Genomic DNA, 17,550 nt, shown 5'->3' with positions numbered 1-17,550 from the left:
CTGCCTGTGGTTTGTCAACTCTACATGCTTCTGTTCCTGTCACCTGAGCATATCATCCATGGAGTGGTTGCCTGCACAGGCCACCTGTGTCTCCATCAACATGCAGCGTCTGCATATCTCTTCTGTGTGACACTTACCTGCCTGTCTCCTGCCAGGTACCAACCATGTCACCATTATCTTATGACATCACCAAGGTGTCTGCCAGCTGCACATATCCCCTGAGTCCCTTTTTTTTTCATAGAAGCTGTCACCTGAGCATGTCACCTGCACACCTGTTGCCTATACGCATCACTTAAGCAGGTCACTTCTGTAACTGACATCCATAAGTGTCACCTGAATGTGCCATGCTGGGCACTGTCACTCAGCAGCCGTGTCCCTGGCGCTAGTGAGTCGATTTTATTTTCAGCTTCCTCGAATTGCCAACAAAGACACTGGCTCCCAGAGGGGACGGGTTCTCTGCTGTCACAGAGAGAGCCTTAAGAAGGGGGGAAGCCTCCCCACAACTCTTCCTGATAAAAGCCCCCCTCCCTGCTTCTTCTTCAAGTCCTTCCATGGCAGTCAGTAGAAAAGATGTCAACCTGGGTGTGTTCTATGCAAATGAAGGTGTTGTTTAGGCAAACGAATGCTGGGTGGTAAGAGGAGAGAGCAGAAGGGGCCTGTCCCCAAAGAGACCCCAGTGCAGGAAGGGGCCTAGAACCTAGAACCCAGGTGTGTTGGGGGAGGATTGTAGGAGAGGAAGTGCTTTGGGGGACTGTGAGTCAGACAGATAAAGGAGGTGGAAGCCCAGGCAAGAGTGGGGGTGCCTAGGAACAGCTGAAGGGAGAAGAGTGAAGATGAGGTGAACTATCTCAGTAGAAACAGATGGGAGAGCCAGGCTGAGCTGTGGGAGGAAGTGGGGATGGATCCCATTGGGATCCACGGGACCTCCTTCCTGGTAGTAAGACTGGATGCATGCTGAGTGTTGTGATCCTGACCATCACTCCCAGGATCTACTGCTCTTTCCCAGTTGAGCTTAGATTGGAGGTGTAGGGCACCTTGCTTTGTATTTACTGGGGGTTCTCCAGCCTGATCTTCAAGCTTGACATGCATCTCCTGCAAAGGTGTGAACTCCTATATTAATCAGAGACTATTAACCAGAGACGTCAGGGTTTTGGGGTGTGAGCAGAGTAGAGTCCCCATTAGCTGAAAGATTAGAACAGAGCTTGTTTGGGGAGTATTCAGACTCATTGGAGCAGTAGCAGGGTAGCCTGCAGGCCAGTGCTTCTCCTGCGTCAATGTCTGCATCCCAGGCTAAGAATCTTCTTCCTGAGGGCTGTGGCAGGATGCTGGAGGCCCAGGTCAGCATCAAAAGGCACTTCCCCAGTCCTAATGGCAATAGCAGGGGTTCCGTGGTTTGGAAGAACCACTTCTGTCACTGTAAACTTGTGTCCCAAAGGCACAGCACAGACTGAATTTGGCTCCTTGAAACCAATAGGGATTTGTCCCTAAGACAGAGTGAGGCAAGAGTCTTCCTAGAAGAAAACAACAAAGCAACTCACTGAACCCCCCTCTCATCCTGTTCACCTTCTAGAAGGATCTAGAAGAGGAGTTACCAAATTATAATAGGGGCACTAGATTCCACCTATATATATATTTTTTGTTGTTGTTGTTGTTGTTGTTGTGGTTTTTGGGTCACACCCGGCAGTGCTCAGGGGTTATTCCTGGCTCCATGCTCAGAAATTGCTCCTGGCAGGCACGGGGACCATATGGGACGCCGGGATTTGAACTGATGATCTTCTGCATGAAAGGCAAACGCCTTACCTCCATGCTATCTCTCCAGCCCCCTCCACCTATATTTTTTAATAGCCAACTGACTAAGTACATTTAAATAGTTGTCAGTTAACATTTCAAATGAGAAAAGAACATTTCATGATCGATAAAAATTATTTGAAATTTCAATCTCAATGATTATAAATAAATGTTTATTGGTCCACAGTTGTACTGTGATATTTACATGTGTCCATTTTAATTCAACAACATGAATTTAGTAGTTACTACAGAAGCAGAGAGTGACAGAACCTGACCTATTCTCTAGCTTTTTCATGGAACCCTCTAGAAGGTTTGAAGCAGTTCCATCCTCACGGGTCACCTCCTCGGAGAGGCTCTCCTGACTCCCTCAGGCAGAAGCAGCTGCCTCCTCAACTCTGCACTGGGATAAGCTCCCCCTTTCCACCTGATTGTGGGGGACAGCTCCTGCGTCCTGCTCATTGGGACCTTAGCTCCATGCAGACAAGTATTTTTCTGGAGCCCCAGGGATGTGCCTAGGAGAAAGCATATATGATTAGGCATTAAAATCCCCTTCCAGGTTCTTAGTAGCCCAATTGGGAAGCAGATACACCCCTGTGAAGCCTCAAATTCCATGCTGATGGGGCAAGAGGACAAAAATCTGTGGTGAGCATCTGAGAGACACAAGGGAGTGGATACACTAGGGACCACTAAGTTTCCATGGAAAACTGACCAGTCTGTTTGTTCCAGGTTTGGGTAAGGTATCATGGCAACACTCAGCTGGACACGTCCAGAGCCCTCTGTTCTGGGCACTGCTCTCTGTCCACACACTTAGCACACCATCCCTGCTTGCTCACCAATTTCAGAACAGTGCCCCATCTCACCTAACTCTCTTGCCCAAGTGGCCTGGGAGGTAGAAGCCTAAGGGGAATACAAGCCTCCTCAGCTTGTACTGAGCAGAGCCCCTTTAATTGGTGGATTTTTAGGGAAAGCTGAGGAGTTGCATTTGGGCCACACTCAACTGTTTTCAGGGGTCACTTCTGATGGTGCTTCTGGGACTGGAAATCCATCTGCAATCAACCAAGGCAAGCCAAGTGCTTACCCTGCTGTCCTATCTCTCCACCCCTGATCAGTGTGTTCTTTAATAAACTGCTGCTTTGCTCTTGTCATTTGGTAGATTCTTTTTACCAACCTACCACTCAAACCCCTTGGGCCCAGTTGAAAGAACCTCCCTTCTACTAGGAGCAATTTGCAGCTGGGAATAGCCAAGCATCCATCTTACCCTCCTATCACCTCAGAACATCCCCAGAGAAGCACCATTCCCACCTTCTATTTGTAGAAGCCCAAAGAAGCAGACTTCAGTCTCCTCCTGAAGCATGGGGCATGGGCAGGGCATGAAGTTTGTATTCTACAAATTGTTTCTCCCCTGCACAGTGAGGGCCTGTGATCAGTCAAGGCATACTCACTGGGCAAAGGCTGAACTTAGTGGAAGTAGGGGGGCAGGTTTTCCATTACTGCCACCAAATCCAGCCCTATATCGAACACTCACCTACTCTTCTGCTTCCCCCTAGGCTCCCTGAGGTGCGAATCTCAGACAACGGGCCCTACGAGTGCCACGTAGGCATCTACGACCGTGCCACAAGGGAAAAGGTGGTCCTGGCATCAGGAAACATCTTTCTCAATGTGATGGGTGAGTCAATGTGCTGGAACAGCATCTGTGTACCTTCATGTATCTGGATGTGCAGAAATGAGAATATCTCTGCATTTATATGCACTTCTGAACCCATCTTGGTGTGTGAATTTGTATCTATCTGTATTTGCATGTAAATGTATGTATACATACAAGAGGGATGTCCCAGGAAGCATCCACCCCAATACTTGCTGATTGCAGATATCAAGGAACCAGCTAAGCTGAGGTGTCATATGAAGTAAATTGAGGCCTTTGAAATAGTTCCCATGTGTATCAACTATTTCTCATTTGGATCTTAATTATTTTCTGTTGGTCTTGGTTTCCTATTGCCTTTCACCTGTTTTTTCCCCCTCTCCTTAGGGAGGGGCTTTGATTGGATTTCAAAAAATGGAAGGCAGGAGAACTTAGCTGTAAGCTGTCATCTAGGCTTGTGGTTCTGTGTGGTGGAGTGACTGGCTTGTGGGTGAACTGCTTGAGTGTGAGTTTTCTCCATATCCGTGTGGATTACTTATTGTGGGGAATTGTTACCGAACCATGTTCTCCTGTCCTCCCTGGATAGGGGGTGTGGAATATCCTTTTCCCTTCTGGGAACTGTGAGATAACCAAACCTCAACCCCACACAAAGAACGTCTCATTACAGTGTCATGAAGTGACCTTAATGCCAAGGATTTCTTCTCCTCAGGACCCCTTTCTTCCAGGGCTCCCCTCCCCACAACCCCTGGTTGGGCTTTCCCCATGTCCTCCTGGCTTGTGCCAGGGACAATGTTCATTGTGTTTGCTGATGAAAACAGTTTTGCAGAAATAAAGAGAAAGCTTGTGAGGGCAGCATGCTGGCTGGCCTCTGAGCCTGTTTAAGATCCAGGGAGATGTGGACAGTTTGCATTTATAGCCATGCAGATCCAGGCTCATCTAGGACTAGTGAGCAATGTGGAATACTACCTGGGTACCAGCCAGGGATGTTCTTATAGTAGCATCAGTGGAGAAGCTGCAAAGGTGACAAGTGCCAGCTACAGGAGGACCGTGCAGAGGGCTCAGTGGCATTGCTCACCTGCATGGGTGCAAATATTCTGACCCAGTCACCCAGGTCTTCCTGAGACAGGAAACAAGAAGCACAAAGCTCAAGAGACAGGGGCTTCAGATTCTGGTGTATTTCTATCTTACCAAGAGGGGATCAGAATGCTAGTGTCTATCTAAGTAGTTAGCACCCAGCCTCAGTTTCCCCCTTTGAAAAGCAAGGCTGGTGCTCAGGGTGGTGCCAGAAGCCCAGAGCAGCATCAGCAGACATCACACATACTCACTCTGGTTCTAGTTGCAGCTCCGCAGCCAGAATCCTTGGCACTTGGCCTTGACTCTATTCTCCGCATCCTCTGATTTTCCTTGCAAATGCTATTTACCAGGAAAACAAAGCTCTCCAAACTCGGGTGATCTAAGCAAGCAGAAAGGCTGTTGTTGTTTTAAGGAAATTGAAACCTCCAAAGGGCAGATCTTGCAGAGACACAGCTTTCTGCCCTGGCACATGGAGGCAGTGTATTGGCTTCCGGGGGAGACAGGTGACTGTACCTAGGTAGGCAGTGAGGCTGGGCAACCCCTTACTCACAGATCAGCTTCTAGAATACATGAACAAAAAAAAGGGCTTTGTGCCCTACCCTGGGTGGTTACATGGGGAATCTTAGAGAACAAAGGAGCTTAAAAAACAAAGCTCATTGGGTACCATCAGGGGTTCCTGGTGTGATGAGGCCATGTGGGTGACCATGCCTGCTTCCTCTGTCTTTATATACATGTGTCCTTGCTGGCTTCCTAGAAACTCCTGTGTGCTGAGAAGTGGTACATGGTACTGGACACACTCTCAAGAGTACAATGGCTTTGTTCTTGGGGGTAAAGGGCACATCCAGGATAACTCATGAACCCGAGGAACCATGAGATGATCAATACTGGGAAGGAAATCAAACTGGGCAATAGACTAGGACTTCAGGGAGGAGGCCCAGGGAAGGCCCCTCTGAGGCTGACAGGCTTGGCACTTTCCCTGTTATTGACTCAGCTTAACCCACTGAGCTTGTAGACACTGACAGGGAAACTCAGAAACCCCAGCCCCTTGCTTAATCTTACACAGCCTCTTCCTCTGAGCAGGCCCCTGAATACAAGAAGCAGGGATCCTCAGGCCAATGCTTCTTCACTGCAAGGGACAGTGTAGATACCCTGAAGAGGGTCTCTGGGACGTTTATACAAGCAAGAGCTGCAAATGCCTCCTTTACCTGGGCATCCCTAATCCCTGAATTCACAGAGTGCCCTGAGAGGCCAACTCAGCTTCTGCAGCCTCAGTGTCCTGGTCCATATGATTCCTTTCCTATGCTTTTTTTTTGTTTTGTTTTTTTGTTTCTGTTTTTGTTTTTGAGTCACACCCAGTGATGCTTAGGGGCTATTCCTGGCTATGCGCTCAGAAATCACTCCTGACTTGGGGGATCATATTGAATGCTGGGGACTTGAACCATGGTCCATCCTAGATCAGCGTGTGCTCTCCTAGTTGTGACACTATAAGTCTAAGTAGAAAAACTGAGGCACAAATCCATCTCAAGAAAGACCCCGGCAGTTCAAATAGCTTGAAGATCCTCTGCCATCTCCTTCTTTTGAACCAATCTGGAGATCAGGGAGGCTCTGTAATTTTGGGTCTCTGCCCCTGTGATTGGAGTGACAACTACTGGGATACCACTGAGGGAGCAAGAGGCTGGATAGAGACCACCATGCATCTCTAGCCTTGTCCTTTACCCCTAGATTAAGGGAAGGCTCTGAGCCCTGGAAACTCGGGCCGTGGAGGGCAGTGCTTCATCTGTCCCACCCCAGACACCTCAAGAGAAGGGTCACCAGTTATGGGCACAGAACTTGGGATCCACATCTGCTTTTTCCCCTCCGCAAATACACACATGCCCATCACCTGAGTATCACTGTCTCTCTCCTGACCCTGTTCACAGACACCAAGATCTAGAGGTGCAAATTTACTCTGTGCCCACAGTATGATTCTGTATCTGTCCCAGGGAACAGAGCTAAGGGGTTGGCTCAGGTCTGGGATGGTGGTGCAGGTGGCTGGAGAGTTTCTCATGCCCTTTCTTCTTCATCCTACAGTGTCACAAGAGGGAGGATGGGAGGCTAGAACTGGGCTCTTGTATTCCTGGACTCGAGGAGCTAGTGACTTGGCTCAGGGTGTGAGGGTCAAATGAGAGCATTCAGGGAATAGAAGGTGCTGGAATGTGCTGAGCCTGGGCCCCTCCTCTGTTCCTGCAGTATCAGGACCCATAGGAACCCTGTACCTCCAGATATCTGTGTCAGAAGATTTAAATATTGGGCATATTCCTCCCTTACTGCCATCCCCAACCTCCTTTAGCTGGCTCAAGGTGGGTTTTAGAAATTGAAATCTATTTTCTGTGTTATGGGGGAGATGTTTTCTCATACCATCCACCAAACCCCTTCCTTCATTGTTGGCAGAGGTTCCTCTGTGCCACAGGAACACCAAAGCCCAGAGCAGCCAACAGCATCGATGCAGCCCCTATCTAGTTTGGGGTCAGGACAATAGGAAGAGCAGGGCTGATGCAGGGGGGGGGGGCACTGAGAATCCAGGTTTCCTCTGGACACAAAGCAGCCCTACATCCCCATGCAGCCTCCTGTGCCCTCCAACTGCACTCCAACTTACTGTTTACAGAGGCCTCTGGGTGGAGATCAGAATGTGAGAGCAGCTGTAATTTCACGCCTATAACCTCCTCACTCTGTGCTGGAGAAAAGGCATTTGGAGGCCCCGTGGGTGACTCCGATGGGGGAGCCTCACAATCATTAGAATGTTTTTATCTGAGCTGCAGATAAATTGTAAGCCAATTTGAAGGCTGCGTGCTGGGTCCCAGCCACGCATTCTACATGCTTACAGAAAGATCATGGAGGCCTTTCTCTGGGGGCACAGCTTCTGTAGGGGAGTGTGTTGAGGGGATGATGTTAGAATCAAGTCGACACTTGTTCTCCCAATTCCCCCCCTCACACACATACCCCTGCTGTAACCCAAAGACACTGCTTTTCTGCTTTAGTCTGGAGACTCCAGATCAGACTGCACTCCTGTACCAAGCCACATAGTCAAGCAGGTTCTTTCTAGTTCCTGGAGAATGGTTATGGTCTCTTCACTTTGACCATGGGATGTATTGAGCATCCACACCCCTGTTGACTCTGTGACCTCAGAGAACACCTCAAGTCATTGATCTCCATTTCTGTTGAGGGAAGGGAAGCTCAGGGTTGCAGGTTCCAGAGGAGGGGAATAAGTATACTACCAGAACTGGGGTTCCTGACCCTAGGATGGAATACCCAACGAAAAGATTTGGTGCAAGGATGTTGGGGATGCTAATGTGATGTGAATATGGAGGAAGAGAGAGTGAGATCCTAGATAAGATGGGGCTCAAAGATCCAACAGGGGGGGGGGGGACTGTTATATCTAGGGGGATTAAGAGAAGTCTGGGAGGAAGAAAAGCACATCCACACACCTGCTTCTCCACTTTTCTCACCACACCCAAGCAAGCATTGGACAAACCCTGTTCACACTCATCTATTATAGACAATCTGGTTTGAATTTCCTTTAGGTTAAAACACGAGCAACCATTTCCTTAAAGATTACTAGAGAATGATGTGGATGTCTACACAGCTAAGTTTTCTGAATCATTCCTTCTTCAGTCTATGAAACAGCCATTTGTGGAGCTCTTGGCCATCCACTATGCACTGGCATTCAAATTCATTTTTGTTTTGTTTGGGGGCCTCAGCTGGTGATGCTTATGGGTCATTCCTGGCTCTGTGCTGAGAAATCACCCCTGGCAGTGCTGGGCAACCATCTGGGATGCTAGATCAAACCTAGGTCAGCCATGTGCAAGGTGAACACCCTATCCATTATACTATCTCTCTAACTCCTGGTATTCAGATTCAGTAGTGAATGAGTCTGAAAGAAAACCTGGTCCTCAGGTCACTCACAGGCATGAAGGGAGACATGAAGGGTCCCCCAAGAGCCTTCAGGGTGATAGGGGAGAGGTAAGGGCAGTTCAGGGAAGGTGGGGTTGCTGGAATTGTATGATCAGTCAGGTTCTCTGATTTGAAGGTGAAGCCTGTCTGAGCCATACCGCTGTCTTGTTTTATGCAAATGATTCACTGTACTATCCTCAGCTTCTCCCTTCGCCCAGCAGAATTCTGGATGTGGGGTGAGAGCAATTAAGAAGTTAGGTTTTGGCCCAAGAACTTGCTTTCTATCAGGAGAGAGCATGTGGCACAGATATGGAAACGGAAGCTTGGTAGCAGAGGACTGTCTGTAACAAAAGACCTAAGGGGAGTGACAGAATATGACAGGTACGTGTGGACTAGAGAGATGGTTCAATAAACTGAGCATATACTTTGTATATAGGAGGTCTGGGTTCGAGCCATGCTATTTTATGGCACTTTGAGCACTTCTATGAGAGAATTGGGTTTTATTTTGGCCGTGACCCCAAGATAGGACCCAACCTCACTTATGAACATGCACAGCAGCTCTTCCAAGGGCCTGGGAGATTCTTTTCCTCTTGCAAGGATAGAAACAGGGGACACATCATGTGCTTAGGCGATAGCCAGTGAATGGCAGAGCAGGAGTGCATATATTCTACACACTAACCACCTCTGTGAAAATGCACTGAGTATTGAAAAGCACTCATAACAGTTTCTATCTTGGTCTCCATCTTTCTACTAGAGGCTTCCAAGAGAGGTTGTCCAATGAAGGTAAAATTTGGGCATCTATATCCAGAAAGACACCAAACCATTCTATCTTCTGATAAACCTGGAGTTAGGGGCTCCAGCCAATAGGCATTTCTGAACCATACCCAGCTTCTCTTTCTTTTTCCATCTCTAACATATTACAGTGCATTTTTATGAAGTGCCTCTGGTGCTTTTCTCTTATTTTAAAAATGATTTTATTGAGATAGAACTCACATCGCATATTTAAGGTGCACAATTCAATAGTTTTGAGCACATTCACACAATTGGACAGTTATCTCCACATTCAATCTGCGAGCATTTTCATTATCTCCAAAAGAACCCCTGGGCCCATTAGGAATTAGTACTCTCCTCCCTCCACCGCCCCCACCTGGTTTTAGACCGTCTCCTCTCTATCTCTGGAGATTTATGGTCGTGCACTTCTCATGTAAATGGGATCCTGTGTGATGCTGGCTTTTGCAGCTGGCTTCTTCCACTCAGTAGAACTCTTTCAAGGTTCATCCATCGGGCAGCCTGTGTCAGAATTTCTTCCTTTTTATGTTAATTTTTTTATCATGATACATTATTCCATTATACAACATGGCCCATTTTGTTCGCCACTCACCATTCGATACGCATTGGGGTTATTTTCACTTTGGGACCATCAGGGATAATGTTCTTATGTGCCAGTTTTTGTGTGAACACAGTTTTAAAACTTGGGCTCATCTACTTCGGGGTGGATATGTTGGGGGAGTGATGAGTGTGTTGAACCATTTGAAGAGCTTCTAATTGCCTTTCCAAAACAGCTGCACTGTTTTCATTTCCTGAGCATGCCCCCACCCCACCCTTACCCAATATATGAAGATCCTGATATCTCTGAGTCTCCACCAACACTTGTTGGCATCCTTCTGTTTAGTGACCGCCATCTTGGATGGTGTAAAGCACTATTTTACTGTGGTTTGGGTTTGCATTTCTCTCAGGATGATTGACATGGTGCAGCAATTTATGTTTCTTGCCCTTTGGGAGATCTTCCCTGGCAAATTATCTTCAGACGCTTTGGTCATTTTTTGTTTTGTATTTGTGTTTAGTTTGGGGGGCCACACCCAGTGATGCTACTAAGAGTTTATTCCTGGCTTTGCACTCAGGAATTATTCCTGGCAGGTTTGGGGAACATATAATCAGGGATCGAACCCAGACTGGCTATATTAAAGGCAAGCACCCTACCTGCTGTTTGTGCAATCACTGCAGTCTCCCTTTGCTCATTTATAATGTGGTTGACTTGTTATTATTGGGTTGCAAGAGTCCTTTACCCTAGATACAGATGTCTACTGATACATTCAATATGTTCAGCATGTAATTTGGACATATCTCCTCCCATTTTCTGAGTTGTCTTTTCATTTTCTTGATAGAGTCCTTTGAAAGATGAAAGGCTTTCTTTTTTAATAATGTCTAGTTTCTCTGTTCTCTCGGTGCTCGTGATTTGGGTGTGATATCAAGGAGATGTTGGCTAACCTCCCAGTCACAATTTACTCCTCTGTTTTTCTCTAAGGGTTTTATGTCTCCCGCTGAGGCTTATGATGAAGTTAATTTTGTGCCAGGGTGGAGAAGGTTCTGCGTGCATCTTTTCACCTGGAGATACAGTGGGTCCAGCACCATTTGCTCCCTCGCAGTGTGTCCTTGTTGAGCATCAGTTAACTAGTTGCACCACTTACTGCTGGATCCCCATTTTGTCCCACTGATCTCTGCATCTCTCCTCTTCATGTCTCTGCTGCTTAATGCCAACTGACCCTGGTTCTCCTCAGCTGGGTGACTTTGGGCAATGAGTTGAAAGACTGCCCTGTGGACAGTTTCCTGGGAATTCTACTGAAAAATGTCCCTTCCTGGGGGCAGGTGAGAACTTATCACAGAAAAGAGACTCTAGATCTGCTAGGAGGTGATGGGTCTAAGACAGCCTCTAGGTGACCTTGTCAAATTAAATATTCTAGTATTTGGAGCTCTGCTCTCTTAAGACCAGATGTCTGAACCAGACTCTGAATACCCAGCAGTGTTCCTCTCTAGAAATGGGAGAAAATCCCCAGGGCTCCTCCCTAGGATGTCAGGACCTCTCTTGAATAGGGAAGGAGGCTATTTCTCTGGTTCTGGTAGTATAGTGAGATTAGAGGATCAGAGCCTGCTAAGGGAAGCCTACTTCCCTTCCCTACCCCATGCTCACACAGGTCTGACAGATCCACCTCCCTGAAGTCATATTGGGGAAAAACAAGTTCCATTTGCAGAGACATCTCTCAGGACACTTGGTGGCATGTGGGACAGTAGTGAGTGGAAGCACTTCTCCCAGGCAGAGCCAGCAGTCTGGGCAGAGGCCAAAGGAGGGAGGATGCTAAGAAGTTGTGAAGGCCCAGGCAGGACTCATTTAGATCCAAGACCTCTCCATAACCTGGACACCCACTGGGTGGAATGATCAGTGCCTGCTCTTGTCTTGCACCCAGAAACACCTGTCAGGCTTTAGTACATATTAGGGCCAGGAGTGCAAAGGCCGCAGATGCACAGAGAGGGTTGGACAGGCCATCTGGGGTCTGGCCAGAGCCAGAAGTGTCCCAGAGCAGAGAAGTACAAAAACAATCTTCTCACCCTACTATACCCCCGAGCCCCCTGGGAACCAAATCTGAACCCTCCCAGAAGGTCCTGCCTCCAAACCCACTCCCTCCCACCTTGTCTGCAGGGTAACATGCTGCCTCCAAGGTGTTCCAGATTGGAGGTAGGAGCAGCTGTTTCATTCCCAGCAGAGGCAATAGCCCTCTTCAGAAGGTTGATTAGAAAGAAGTTGACTTCCTTGGGAGCCTGATAAGTCATTTAGGGTATGGGCTTGGGATTTAGCTACATCTTAAACCTAGTTCCGCCACTCCTAGTAGTAATAAAAGCCAGCTAATGTTTATTAAGCATTTACTGTCCACCAGGCGCTGTTCTGCTTTACATCTGTTAACACATTTAAATGTCTTAATAGCCCTCTTAGGTGGTATCTATTATTACCACTCCCATGTTAGAAGCTTGAAAACAGAGGTTAAAAAACTGTGCCCAAGGGCACAGGTATAGCTTAGAACTAGGATTCCAAGGATGCTGGAGTCAAACCATTGGACAAGAAAGAGGCCATCCATAGAGCAAGCAGGTCAGATTCTCCTCCCTGGAGGGTCATGGTAACACATGAATACTTGACCCTTGCAGGCTGTGCCCTCTACTTCTGGGAAGCAACTCTCCTTTCTTCCCATGATCGGTCAGGGTTGCATTTTCCTGCATGAAATGATAGTAGTTGCCTGGAACGAACTTGCTAGATCAGGCAGGGCCAACTCTGGGACCTCCACCTGCTCAGGTGGGACCCCCACCCATCCTGAATGCTGGAAAGAGAGCATGAGAGAGTGGAGCCAGCAGCCTTCAGCTCTGTACCCACTCCTCCAAAGTAGCTATCTCATCTCCAAGCCCCAATTGCCTCATATGGAACTTGGGGGGAAAGGAAGGTTCTACTTCCTAGAGCTGTTGTAACTAAGAAAGAAGATGCAGTTCAGGGTCCCGGGACAAAGATCAAAGGCTGGAGCACAGGCTCTTACATAGGAGTTTGTCCACCAAGCACAGCTAGAAGTGCCTCCCTATACAGAAAAAGATTTAAAAAGAAAATGTTGCTTAGCCTGGTTCTGCCAGTGGCTCAGTTCCGAGTACTGGGCAAGGGGAGAGAGATCTGCCTGGACTGGAGCTTATGACTGGACAAGTGAGGTTTTTCTAGGCAGGAGGAAAGGTGGGTGCAGAAGGAGATGTAGGGAGTAGTGTCCTCTGATGACTTCTGCTGAGAAGGTGCCCATGAAGCCATGTACCCTCACACAGAAGATGGAAACACAGAAAATGGGCTGATGAGTAAAGAGGTCAGGGATGCAAACAACAGACCCTTGCAGCCAGCACTCACAGACAGCAGTGTCAGACAAGTAGGTAATGGGGGCTTGGAACCAAGGCAGTCGGTCAGACTGCTCTGAGCCAGCAGAGAACCGAAGCAGCCATGTCCAGCACCCTCCTGGATAGGCCAAAAGCGTATTCTTTATTTTTTTGCTTTTTTTTTTGTTTGTTTGTTTTTGTTTTTGGGTCACATCCAGCAGGACTCAGGACTTACTGCTGGCTCTATGCTTAGGAATTATTTCTGGCCTTGCTCAGGGGACCATATGGGCTGGCAGGAATGGAACCCAGGTTGGCTAAGTGCAAGGCAAATGCCATGCCTGTTATGCCATCATTTTCAGCTATAAAACAGCATGTTCTGGATGTGGAATGAGGCCCAAACTGTCCATCTGAATCTGTGGGCTCCAGTTCTGAGAGCATCAGCCAGCTGAGAGTCAATTCAGAGGGGGGCCAACAGGTAGGTCTGGAACTCAGAAAAGCATTTTGGGACTGGGTCATTTCCTAAGGACAGTTACTTCCTAGCTTCAGCCCCAAGTGCCCAATTCTGCTGACCACCTCCTAGAGAGGGTTTTCACTTCTTTCCTCAGGCTTCTCATCTCCTTCCTCTTTGCCTACACCCAGTGCTACTAAGGTGTGCTCTGGTCTGGGAGGCTTCCTGCCACTGGCACACAATCCTCTCTGCAATGCTCTTCCCCACTTCAACCAGTCCTGTGTGACTTTGCCTCAACAGATCAAAGAAGGGACCCTACAGACCACACCCCAGAGCAGGGTGGGTGGGTGGCTTGGAGCTAGAGCCCTTATTTTCCCAGGGTGATTCAGCCAAGAGATGGTGGATAAGGTTTCTTTCTGGGTAGTGAGATAGGGGAAGTCATTGATAGCCAGATGGACCTCAGCTGCTTACTATACTACCTGTCCCAGGGATAGCCTAGGGCCCATGACTACATGGGCTCTGCTCTCTGCAGCATCTGGGAAGGCATCCACCAAGCACCCCCATTCAACAGTGCAGAAAACTGAGTCTGAAACTAAACCAAACAAACAACTGAGTCTTCGACTAAGAAAAATGACATGAAAGTCTAGTGTTCCCTGATGGCCTGTTTCCTGTGGGGATTCCTGCAGCCATGCACTGTGGTAACAACAAGGCCTCAAAAGCTCAGCCATACATCAGACCATGCGGTTGGGAAAGTCACTAAGTCACGTTCTGTCAGGAAGAGGAAGAGAAGGAATAGACTTTGCACCAGCACCATGCATTATGTTTTGTATGTCATCCCCGGGTACCATTGCGCTGATCATGTCAGCCTGCTAGAACAAAGTTAGGGCTCCTTCACTCCACCAATATTGATATGCATCTGCCATGTATCCACTCTGGGGGAAATACTAAGGGTTTTGCTTACATAAGGGACAGCCAAACATTGTATAATAAGAGCAGATTTTTGGCAGTGGCAACCATTGCTCCCAGACCGTAAAAATGTATTGTTTAGGACTGAGAAATAGCTCAGCAGTTAGAATATATATACAATCCAAATTCAATCTAGGGTACCACACGATTCCCCATCACTGCTAAGTGTCACTCTAAAGAACTGAAGCTTCACGTGGGTATCCTGGATAGTTCCCAGCACCCAGAGCCCAAGTAGCACCCTCAGACCCTTGTATTAAATCACTGGCCCAATTGACTGAGAACACTAAGCACCCCTGCAGGCCTCCCACAAAGTATTGTTTTTTATTATTTTAACATAATATACTAATAGAAATATTCTTATACTTTATTAATATATTTCACCATCACGACTTCAGAAGGCAGGTACATCTACTTTGTCATTTACTTTAAATTCTGGCTTGGGTCACACTTAGTAGTTCTCAAGACTTCCTCTTGGTTTTCTGGTACCCAAGGATCACTCTGAGATGTGTTTGGGTCATACTATATGATATGCCAGGGAAGAAAGTAGGGTTGGCCCCCCTGCAAGGCAAGAGCCTTACCCCTGGACCTCTGGCCCCAATTGTCATTTTAATAAATGAGGAAACAGAGGCTCAGGAGTTAAGTAACTTGGGGGCTGGAGCAATAGCACGGTAGTAGGGAATTTGCCTTGCACAAGGCCGACCTGGGACAGACCCAGGTTCGATTCCTGGCATCCCATATGGTCCCCCGAGCCTGCCAGGAGCAATTTCTGAGTGCAGAGTCAGGAGTAATCCCTGAGTGCCACAAGGTATGGCCCAAAAACAATCAAAAGAAAAAAAAAAAAGAAGTTAAGTAACTTGCACAGGACCACACTCAGCAAGTGGTCAATGCCAGCAAAGGAACCTCTCAGAAAGGTCCATCCTCCCTCCCAGGAGGAGTGACAGAATTTATCTGTCACTCAGATGTAATTTGGAATCACCCACACAGGCCCTGGACTCTCCCAGTTCCCTGTACCTTCTGTGTCTCTTCAGCCAGCGCTGCTTCTGCAGACAACCTCCGGGCGCCCACACACAGGACTGCAGGAGCATCGTTAAACCTTGACAAGTGTTAGGTCAGTGCGATGCTTTATCCTCTCTCCACTGGGAACTGGATTTAGTGTTCCGGCAGAAGGTAAACTTCCCCTCCCTGGGACAGGCCCCTTAATTACAAGTGATATGTGGCTGTTGGAAGTGCAGTGCCTCGGGCCTAGTGATTTAAGGAGCAGGCAGGAGGCTGAAGTTACAGGTGCTAAAAGAGCTGTATCGCTGTATCTATCAGTAGTGGGAACATGCACAGGGAGCAGGCAGTCCTGGAAAAGAATCTCTGGGCCTAGCCATACCACCACCCCCGGCATAGGACCCAGCCCCCACTCCAGCTTGACTTAGGCTGGGAGTGAAAAGCTGTGACTGCTGTCAGCCTGCAGTGCAGGCCTGGACTCACTGCATTGAGGAGGCTCCAAGCCTGTTCTTGGTCCACCCTGGATGAGTTGCTGAGGGTCAATGCTTCGGAAATCTCCAGTTTTCCTCTGAACAATGGAGAGAAGATCCTCTCATCTGGGGTTATGGGAGGCTGTATGACATTTACGTCTATATTGGGAAGCTCACCCAGAGTGCTCAGCAGTGAGCAGAGATTGTGGTCAACCCCCCCCCCCAACCCATGTGCCCAGGAATCCACTGGACATAGCACACCAAGTACAGAAATGGATCCTCACTGAGCCAGTGTCCATCATTCCTGCCAAGGTCAATTTAGCTCACTCTGGTCAAATCCTGCTGTGGGCTGCTCTGTCAGGGGGGCGAGGTTGGTTAGCAGAACAGACCGGTACCCTTGGCCCAAAGGACTCTGAGCAGCAGCTGGAGTACAGGGTGTAGACCAAGGCCAGCTTGGGCCTAGACCCAGTGGTGGGCATTCCTGCTTACAAACACTGTGGCCAGTGGGCATCCTGCCAGGGGCTCCGCAGACTTGAGCATTGATCATACCAGCCCTACATATGGCCCCACTTCAACACTCATCAGGCAAAAATGGATACTGGAGGGTTAAGTTTAGAGGGGTCAAAATTGAGAGGTGACCTCAATCCATGGGAACACTTGCAAGTCATGTGGAGAGGGTGGGGTGGGAGAGTAAATCTCTGAACTTCCTCCTCAACAGCCAATCAGGCTCCTCCCCAGTCTAGGACTTGGATACCTAATAAAGAAGCTAAGCCCTTCCTCACTCATATTTTTGAAGATATCATCTAGGGAATGGTTAGATAATATAGTGGGTAGAACACTTGCCCTCCTTGTTCTGTGCCATCCTAAGTGCTCTCTATGTCCCTTGAGTCCACCAGGAGTGATTCCTGAGCACAAAGCCAGAAGTAAGCTCTGAGTATTGCTGGGTACAGCCCCACAACAAAACAAAAAAGACATCATGTTTGCCCAGAGATATATTACAGTGGGTAAGATGCTTACCTTGCAAAGGACCAATCTCAGTCAGTTCCCTGAGCACAACCCTGGTATAGCTGTGGTACAGCCCCACAACAAAACACAAAAGACACTGTGTTTGCCCAGAGATATATTACAGTGGGCAAGATACTTACCTTGCAAAGGACCAATCTCAGTCAGTTCCCCAAGCACAGCCCTGGTATAGCCAGGTTTAGCCCAAACAATAACCCCATCCAAATTTAAAAAAAAAAGAAAAAGAAAAAAGATAGAATCTTCTTCCAAATAACACTTAACAAACCCTGGAGGTCCCTTGGGTACCACCAGGATAATAGGGGTAATACCCAAACTATACCTCATCCTTAGGACTTAGTATTGGAATGCTAGCCCTATTGGCAGAAAAATCACCAGAAGAAGCCTCTGGACCTCCTGAATACTGTGATGGAGCCCCACCACCATCATCAAATTAAGTATAGGAGACACCATTTGATCTGAGAGCATCTAAATGGTAGAGGACATACCTAGAATGTTTGAGGTCCTAAGTTCTACCTTCAGCACTGAATATCTCTCTGAACACTTCCAGG

General features: G+C 47.9%; 1 protein-coding gene across 1 annotated transcript in view; it reads left to right on the top strand.

Moving 5' to 3' along the window:
* IGSF21 (immunoglobin superfamily member 21) overlaps positions 1–17,550 on the top strand; it is a 256,770-nt gene that overhangs the window by 202,517 nt on the left and 36,703 nt on the right. The window contains exon 4 of the mRNA XM_049772040.1: positions 3,336–3,454. Coding sequence (XP_049627997.1) covers positions 3,336–3,454 — 119 coding nt within the window. The remainder of the gene's footprint in view (positions 1–3,335; positions 3,455–17,550) is intronic.

The sequence above is a fragment of the Suncus etruscus genome, chromosome 4 (genome assembly GCF_024139225.1).
Source record: "Suncus etruscus isolate mSunEtr1 chromosome 4, mSunEtr1.pri.cur, whole genome shotgun sequence".
NCBI classification, from domain to species: domain Eukaryota; kingdom Metazoa; phylum Chordata; class Mammalia; order Eulipotyphla; family Soricidae; genus Suncus; species Suncus etruscus.
This window is presented reverse-complemented; position numbering and strand designations above follow the sequence as displayed.